This window comes from Lycium ferocissimum, chromosome 5 (assembly GCF_029784015.1).
Source record: "Lycium ferocissimum isolate CSIRO_LF1 chromosome 5, AGI_CSIRO_Lferr_CH_V1, whole genome shotgun sequence".
Lineage (NCBI taxonomy): Eukaryota > Viridiplantae > Streptophyta > Magnoliopsida > Solanales > Solanaceae > Lycium > Lycium ferocissimum.
The window spans coordinates 53,081,209-53,091,230 of NC_081346.1; the positions used below are offsets into that span (position 1 = coordinate 53,081,209).

At 34.8% G+C, this 10,022-nt stretch overlaps 1 protein-coding gene across 1 annotated transcript; it reads left to right on the plus strand.

The window, feature by feature from the left end:
- The first annotated feature begins 1,324 nt into the window (after window positions 1-1,324).
- LOC132058410 (uncharacterized) lies at window positions 1,325-2,424 on the plus strand. The gene is made up of 2 exons (XM_059450920.1): window positions 1,325-1,650; window positions 1,729-2,424. Exons 1-2 carry the CDS (start codon window positions 1,370-1,372, stop codon window positions 1,883-1,885), a joined length of 438 nt encoding a protein of 145 aa, XP_059306903.1. The 5' UTR covers window positions 1,325-1,369; the 3' UTR covers window positions 1,886-2,424.
- Window positions 2,425-10,022: the final 7,598 nt, after the last annotated feature.

A 10,022-nucleotide genomic window follows, 5' to 3' on the forward strand; every position in this document is an offset into this window, starting at 1 on the left:
ATAAGACCTTTTCTCAAGGCATATTGTAGCCTTTGGAATTGCCATCGAAGATATTTTGGCTATAAGTGGCAATTTAGTTGAATTTACCTGCCATTAAAATGGACGCTAAAAGGTCAAACTAAGACGTTTTCAGAAGGGATATTGTAGCCATTCTAAACTGCCACAAAACATTCGCCGTCAAAACTATTGACTTTTAGCGGCAATTTAATAAAAATCACCGGCTATAAAAATGGACGCTAAAATAGCATAGTTAGCCGTTAGGAATTGGATTTAGCAGCCAACTAATTGCCGCAAACAATTGCCATTAAACCTACCGATTTTTAGCGGTAATAAATCCTAGCCTTTACCAAAGATTTCCTATAATAGCCGCTAAAGCCTTTGCCGACCCCAGCATCACCGGCTAAAGATCAATGGCCGGTAAAGGCTATAGCGGCGATTGTTATTGCCGCTAAAGCCCTTTTTAATTGCCGCTAAATCCCCTTTTTGTAGTAGTGTGATTATTACGGTGTCGAGGAGATCATACAACTTAAGTATCCAGGTTACCCTAAGAAGAAGATAACATTATTTCGGTGCAAGTGGTTTGATCCAAGCCAAAGAGGTACAAAGGTGAATTGTCAACATAACGTAATTGAAGTCAAACACACAAGACAATACAATCGCTATGATCCCTTTATAATTGCACAAAATGCTAAGCAAGTGTATTATGCTCCATATCCTTTGCGTAGGGATAAGGCTGATTGGTTGGTGGTTATAAAGACTAAGCCTATGGGGAGGATTGAGGTCAATAATGCATTAGATGTGGCATATCAAAATGATGTACCAGTTGTTCATCAAACGGTTGACACAGAGTTAGAAAATAGTTTGGAACATCCTCAACACATTAGAAGAAGTTGATGAAGATGATGTAACTATCATAGAAAATGTTGAGGAAGAATCGACCGATGGACCTGAAACAAGCGATGAAGAAGAATCATCTGATGAAAATGAAACAAGCGAGGATGAGTGGGAGGATAACTAGTTACATGTTAGTTTATTCTATACTTGATAATAACACAATTCTATACTTGTTAAATTTTTACCTACGATCAATATATCATTATTGAGTTATTAATTTTATGTATGCAGATGTCAGGTGGTAGTGATCAAGGTAGAGGTAGAGGTAGAGCTGGAGGTACTAGTAAGAGAAAAGATAAGAGACCTATAGATCCTACGGCCTACTAGTAGTCGATCCATTCCGTCCGCTCCACATATGCCTACTCCGCCTTCTTTTTTTATGCTGGCTCTTCTATGCAGCCCGATGTCACTGGTCTTTCAGCCGGCACCACCTCAGCCGGCATCATTTACCTATCCTACTTCTATACCTATACCTATGTATTGCCCACCACGTGGAAGATCTCCTAGCACATCGGCCACTTTGTCTCCTTCTCCTTCTCCAAATGGTACACCTCCAAGTGTATCTAATTTGCACCTTAGAGATAGCAGCTCTGAGCCTGAATCACTGCCATCCAACCAGTCTCAAACCCATCTTCGCCCTCCTGCACCTGCTCCTGCACCTGTACCGGCTCCTATACAGGCACCGATATATCATGGTTTACATCCGGGAGATAGAGATGCGATGGGTCGGATTTTCATCGTGCCTGAGGGAGTTGGGTAAGATTGTCTTTTATTAAGTTTTCCTAAAGTTTTTTTTCATCTTAATCTAATATGCATTAAATTTTTTAACTACAGGTTCTATCCAGATCACGACACTACAAAAGTCTTGCTGGATGTTGTTCGGAGGCTTTATGGTTATCATTTTTATACTTCATGGGGTGAAATCCCATATGATACTCGACAGGCTATGTTTAGAGAGTTTAACGTATGTATCTTATTATACATTTCATAACTTGAATTTACTTTTATATAAATCATCTAACATTAGCTATTTGATTTGCAGATGTATTGTACATGGGATCCAATGGACAAAGATAGGGTTGCTGCAAACTTTGAGAGGAAGGGGAGTGCAAGGTTGTCTGATTGGTTTTCGAGGGCTAGAAAGTATATGAAGATGCCCTAATGGCTAAACGCTGAACAGTGGGAGAAACTTAAGGCATATTGGCGAACTCCTGAGTTTATCGCCAAGTCTGAGCAGGCAAAGGCTTCCCGTGCATCCCAGAAAGATGGCTCTTTGCACACTGTGGGTGCAAGAAGTCAGAGGCACGTGGCTAGGACAATGGTAAGTAATTTTATACTTTTAAAGTTACCTACGATCAATATATCATTATTGAGTTATTAATTTTATGTTTAACTTTTTTTTTTTTTTTTTGCAGAAAAAAGCTACGGGACAGATGCCAACTCAGGATCAGCTATTCCTAAAGACCCACAAAAAAAAAAAAAAAGCAGGAGTTGGATCCAACCGTATGGGTTGAGGACAGGGCTTATAATTCCTATGTAAGTGATAATTTTATTATTTAAGTAATTATATATAAGTTTAATTATGACATATTCGTTATATACTAAGTTTTAATTTTTAATATACAGACGCAATTTATGGATGATGTGGACCAAAGATCGGCCTGAGCATCCGAGCCGTCCTCCACCGGAATTAGAGATAGATTTTTGGTGTAGAGCAGTTGGAGGAGTACACAAGGGTAGAGCGTACGGTCTAGGCCCAAGGAACAACTTAAGTCACCTTCGGTCAGGATTGCGAGGTGAAGGGTCTTCTCGACAAGCCGAGGGAGTTGATGGTGTTCGTGTCGTTAGCTATGGCGCACAAATTGTCGAACTTAATAGGAAATTAGGCGGACCGAGGCAAAAAGAGTTGAGGAAAGTAACACCATGAAAGCGAGCCTTGAATCGCTCATGGCACAAGTTAAAAGCCACATTGCATGTGGAAAATTTGGTGTGCCCCCCCCCCCCCCCCCCCCCCTCCCGACCCAGAAGAAGATGATGACGGTGATTATGTAGCCCGGACACCGGATGATCAGTTGTAGTAGTTTGGATTTAATAATGGACTTATGTTAAAACTAGTTAATGGTACTTTTGGTTGGACATTTAAATATTTCTGAACTTTGAAGGTCTATTTAGATCGTATTTGATGTGTTTAGATAGTGTTTGATGTGTTTTATTATTAATTAGGGTGATTTTATGTGTTGTAGCTCTTTTAGAATTGATTTGGAGCATTTTAATGCTAGTTTTGAGCAGCTTTTGGTACTGGTTTCTATGCAGGTGTGGTTGCAGAAAATGCATGGTTTGCATGCAGGAAATTTTCTAGAAAACCGACGCAGTCCGTCGGTTTTCTGGAAATTAATTTTGCAAATTTTCCAGAAAACCAACGGAAAACCAACTCAGTCTGTCGGTTTTCTAGAAATTAATTCTTAAATTTTATGAAAAAACCGATGCACTGTGTTGGTTTTTTATTTAAAATAAAAAATTTAAATAAAAATGCGTCGGTTTTTTCATAAAATATATATTATTTTTATATAAGATAAAAAATCAGAAATTTAAAAAAAAAACCGACTCAGTCCGTCGATTTTTTTAATTTTTTAAAATTATTGGATAAAACCCGACGGACTACGTAACCGACGCAGTCCGTCGGAAAAAACCGACGTGGTCCGTTGGTTTCCAAAAAGCGAGGCTATGAAAATCGACGGACCGTAAATGGTCGGTTTCCCATCGGTTTCATTAAAAAAACCGACGCGGTCCGTCGATTTTCGTCGTCGGTTTTTCCCATTTTTTTAGTAGTGTAAGGAGTTGCAGACTCTATTTGGATTTCTATATTTTTAGAGGCGTCATCTATTTTATTGGTAAACTAGGAAAACCGAGTTAAAATGGTTTTATCAAACAAAAGAAAAATCCTTTTTAAGCCAGAGTTCGAGGTAAGGATTCTGGTGATCCCCTAGGGAAGATTTTAAGCACCCTAGTATTAAGGATCCGTAGAATATGGTTGACCTTCGAGCTTCAAAGTGTGATTTAATTGTGATTATTTTCTAAAATGTTTTCTTTCTTCCAAAAATTGTCATGCTAATCATAAAATTCCATTTGTTTGGCAAAATATTCTTTAAGGAAAAAGAGTTGGTTTCAAAATTTTATAAGGAGCTTAATTCACTTCATTTCCGGACCAAACACACTTAAGATTTCTCTTAAGTAAAGTTCCTATTAACTTGGTCCTAATGTCATGATTTTTGTCCTTATAAGTTTATTATATATAGAAAAATAAATGGAGTATATCTCATTTATAAAAATAGTATAGGTTTATATAGAGAGATAAGTAAAGAAAAAGGTTAACTTATTTGTTTTAGTCCGTTTAAGCTCAATTAGTCAACCTTATCCTACTCCAAAGCCAACTTATTCCTCCAACAATAGTCCAAGTGTATCTCTCCTTGTTTAGTACCTCAAGGTTTGGGCTTGGGGCCAAAAAAGGTTTAGAACCAACCTTAAATTTTGAAGTTTTAAGAAATCAATTTTTGGCAACACCTCGCTTTTTTGAAAATTAACCTTTTGTTTATTGTCCAAAATCAATCTAAGTGTGTATAGAAATTGAATCCGATGTTTGTCCAAAGCTAAAGGTCTAAAACAGTCCTATTTTATTTCTCATACATAAACATGTACTCATACCGTTTTCAGTTATTCAAAGACATTTATCAAGAGCAAATTTACCGATTTCAAATATCATTTTATCCCTACTAAGCTTGGGTTTGAAAATCATTTTCTGAGGAATTCCTAATTTTCTATGTGGGATTCCTAAGTTCTAATCATTGGGTTTCAATATATTCACAAGTGTTATTTACATATACAACTATTATACAAATATATATAGACATGACAATATATATATAAAAAAATAAAATAAGGGAGTTAGGCTGGTGGGCCTACCTAAGCCCACCAGTTAACCATTTTCACCCATGGTTGGGCCTTGAAGCATTTTCAATCCGGACTTGATAGAATAAGGGTGTTGGGCTTTAGCCCAACAATGGTTTGAAGAAAGTGCCGAATGGCCCATCGTATTTTCCATGCAAAGGAGGAGGAAAAGAAAAGTAGCGGTTAGAGAGAATCTAGACTTAATAATTCATTTAACATAAACTAAAATACATCTAAGACATAGTTATGGACATATGCATATATAAATATCAGTAGACGTCTCAGCTCATATACATAAACAATCAGTTGAATACAAAAAAGAAAGAAAAGGAAAAGAAGGCCCCAAAGTGTTTAAAAAGATTGAGATAAACAAGCCCAACTAAAGAAATATTGGCGGCAACAGCCCAGTTTGGACAGACAATAACCTAAAAGGAAAAGCCCAACACAGCAGCTAAGGGTAAGATTCAAAAGTTAAGCCCGACTAAGCAACAACACTTCTATTTCAAAGACCCAAATGAAGATATATAAGAAAATAATACCTGATATATAGGGCGGTATACACTAAAATATATAAACATTGCATATATCCGTTTACCCTATGTATAGATTTTATTCATAGTAGTTTCACAAGACAACACATCAAAGAGGGCAGAAACATGATCTGAGAACAAGATAAACAAAGAAAAATTCTTGGCAGACATGGTCCTCCTTTTAGATTTCATGCTATCAAAGAGGCAAACAAAGAAAAATGCACAAATTTGCAAGGTATATGGGTCCCAATAAATATACAGTTAACCATTTACTCTAGACAGGCATCCCGAGGACTTTTGCATAATCATAACATATTCATTTAAACACCTAAACTGTCATTGAGAGTCCAAATAAAGCTTTGTGTTCAGACTATGGGACCTATGAGGTACTCAAAGATCACACAAACCATTTTTTGCAGTTCTAATCAAAATGAAATGAGAGTATCAAGGACTATAGAACAATTAACCTAAACTCTTTACAGAAAGACACTTCATGAGCACAAAGGGGCTTAAGCATGTTCAACACATAGTCAAAATGAGCACCCTTAATTCATATCAGGTATATGATAACATTCGGTCTCAATAGTGAAATCTAAATCATGAGATAAGTTAAACAGATTCAATCTTCCTATAATCATCATGGATAAACTACAACCTTAAACAGATATAGCACCTCTTAGCTACACTAGACACAAAGGTCTATATCAAGATCATGTTCATATCACAATATATAAACAGTCCTCACAGAAACAAGATAGATAGGCTCAAAACATGGCATATTTGGTAAAGGGCAGTTATACCACTCTTTGAACTTAAACATGAATTTTCAAGCAATAGAATTAAACCTTACCTAAATGAAACATGTAGGAACATACAAAGAATTTAGATCAGCATTCCTAGACTACACATTAGGGAAAGAAGAAAGATGTGCAAATGGGCATAAGTGGTCAAAATGGCATACAAGACATGCTTTTAAACTCAAATGATCACTTGTAAGGTCCAAACAAATAAAGGACAGCTGAAACAAACACATATAGAAACTAAACAACTATGACTAGTACCAATGCATCATAGACCACAACATATTTCAAATGAGTTCACTAGCACATTCTTAACAGGTTAAGATCATTTTGAGATTAAGCTTTTATCTAGGCATATCTTCAAATTAGCATAAGAAAACAAGTAAGGAATGTCTATTAAGGAATTAAGACATATTATTCAGTATAAAACAACTCAGAGCAGTTTCTACATCAGGCTAAATGAATACAAACTCAGACAGTCATGTTAAAGTTTCAACACTACTTCAAGTTCATTTACATGTAAAGACGCCACATAATTAATTGAAAAAAAAAAAGGCTCACTTAAAACATTTTTGTTAGGTTTTAAGACCTCTCATGAATCCTTAAGGGATGATCAGTCAAGAGTGAACCACATAGCAAATCGATTTTTAAGCATGCTACTGTACCAATATCTAACCTGTCCAACATGTAAGTGATATAGACTATACCAAATAGAGTATACAAAACTACCAACTAATGAACATTCTAACAAACATATAGTACAACAAGTGACAATAGTTAAATATACAGGCAAACTTATGCTCAAAACTAGTAGGCATGTGGGAAAATTAGTGGTTTAAGTATGATTGAGTTACATGAGAATACATGATTAAGATAAACTAAACATGAACACCATTCAAATAAGGTACTAGACAACATCTATAAACACATGGTTAAGCAATATTCAAACTAAACAAGTATGCAAACACACCAATGATTGACTAATTGATTTCATGAAAAGTAACATGTTGACCTACGACTTAAACAAATAGCAAATGACTAAACTAGACATGATTGGGCAAATTTTGTTAGCATTTAGCAATTTCTAGGGGTTCCAAACTTAGACATATTTGCCAAAACTAATTAGGCATACTCATATGGACTAATATTAACATCAAATAACCCAATTAATCCATACAATAATCAACAACCAACAACTTAACAACAATAATTAAACCTAAAGCAAACTTATTAAGACTAATTGCAGACTAATCTAAACAAACACAACCAAATATACAAACATACGAACATAAACACTAAATTAAAGGCATTATGCTAAAAGGAGGAAGGCTTACCTTTCTTAAGTGTAGCCCTTGGTCGAGAATTGAAGTTGGAGATCTTTCTTTGCTCTACAACCCAAAGACTCAGCCACACTACAAGAAAAAATAAAGAAAATTTAGACTTCAACTTGAAAAAACTAAAGTTAGGTCAAAGCATCCAATTCTCGGTTACTTTTGTTAAAGTTAGGTCAAAGAATCCAATTCTAGTCGGGTACTTTTGTTAAACACTAGTCACGGATTCTTGAGTGGTGAATATGATATTCGGTGTGTAAAAAAGGCAAAAATGAGGTTCTTTATATAGAAACCCAAAGGCTAGGGTTTGTCGATGTGGGATAAATCGGATTTGGGGGGATTCCTCTTGAATTCCCTCTCAATTTGATGAAAACCAATGAAATCCGAGTATTTGAATTCACAAATGGACAAAATTCATTAATAAAATCAGAAAGCATGTCAAAGGGTCAAACTTACCACTTCGGGTTGAATACGGTGGAGGAAGGATGAAGCATTAAATGCTCTTTCCTCAATCGACCATGCATGGTTTGTAAAAGCTAAAACCACTGCGTCTTTGCCATTTTTGGCCGAGATGATGCAGAGAGAGAGAGAGAGAGAGAGAGAGAGAGGCGGCGCTAGGGTTTCCCCTAAAGGGCAATTCGCGTAAAAATGAAAGAGGGTTGGGGTTCAACCCCTTTAAATGGCGTTGTGGGCCGGGTCATGTCCTTATGGACTGGGCCTGTCCACTCATTTGGGGAAAGGGGAGGGGATTTGAACATTTACATGATATATATGTGTGTATATCCTTGTACATATATGGAAAGGACAAATGTGCAAATTTATTAAATAGTCGTAATTAAAAACATGACACTTGATTAGACATTTAAATTATGGCCACATTAGGATCAATCAATAAATTAATTACTTTCATATACGGTCATGTGCATAAACATGACTAATTTTTGCAAATTGTAATCTTAATTAACACATAGCAATTAATTTCAAATGTAACCACAATTAAGCAAGTAATCAACTTGAGTCACAGAAAGTGCAAATGTAATTTTGAAATAGAGAGGTAAACTGATTATTTCATTTAATTAATCAAATTTCTTAAATTAACAGAGTAAAATATTTGTCAATTTGACACTTGATAATTTGTAAAATTAACTGAATAATTGTTTTAATTTTTTTCTGATTAAACTTGACAAATACTTTAATAGTAATAGTAAAATATGGGACATATTTTAAAATGACTTACAATAAATATTTGAAGTTATTTTGCCAAATTTGATGGAAAAATATTATCGAAATAATTTTGTAAAAATTATTTGGCTAATATAATACATATTTCACTCCGTTTGAGATCCAAGAACTTTGGGTCATTAAATAAAATTATTGGAGGTTAAAAATTAGGTGTCAATAGTTATGAGTATGAAAGACACGGGAGTTGTGAAAATTAATACAAATTAAAATTACTTCACACTCTTAAATGTCTTTTCTAGCAATGAATTCAGACAATTATTGACTTTTTGATAGAATATTTCCTTGTCAACAAATATTCTAAGGGAAATATAAAAGAAAGGCCAAGAAAAAAATTAGAAAAAGGTAAATACAATTCCTAGCTTAAGAGATATCACTCCACTTCGCCATAGCCCACAATTATGTAGATGTAGATATAAATTCCAGTAAATTAAAACCCCCCAAAAAATTAGAACTTTTTAATTCACAAAAATTAAAATCTTACAAAAACTTAAATAGCATCGATAGTGATAAAAAGAATTGTGGCTTACCTCTTCATATCAAACAACTCCATATTCATTAGCATGTTACATATAAGATTATAGTAACATAATATACCATAAAAATCAAGGATAAAATAAAAAGAAGAAAGGAGATAAAAGAGAAGAAGAAAAAGCTTACCATGAGACCACCAAAAGAAAAGGAATACGAAGATATATATAGGGTTGAAAATGGAGTATGAATAAGCAGAGTAATGAATTGGCCACTGTAATTACCAGTGATTAAACATCAAAGAAAAACTGTTTTAGGCTTAATGTATCAGTAAATGTTGATGTTACGTGGGGTGAATCAATGGTTTGATTGGGAATTATTGCATGTACATGGATAACTCTTGTAAATGATTATAGTGTATGAGGCTTTTTCAATCCAATTAATTAGTAAATTATGTAGAAACTAGACAAGCCAGGACAATATTTATCCCTAACAAATGCTACATGAATTTAGTCTATTTTGGACAAACATAAGAACAGTTTTGACACGACTTATATACGGCAAATGCCCTTTTTAATAAGGTAAGATAAATTTCACTAATAGAGTGTCGAGCACTAAAAAAGAAACATTTACAACATTCCTTATTAGAATCACACACCCAAAAAGTTGAGACAATAAGGGCCTGTTTGGAAAGCCACCCATCTAATTGGAATTGGGTGTAATTGAGTGTAATTACACGATAAGAATACTGAGTCATATTTTTTATCATGCTACATCAAAAGATTTTGTATGCATATGTTCTCTAAATGCAA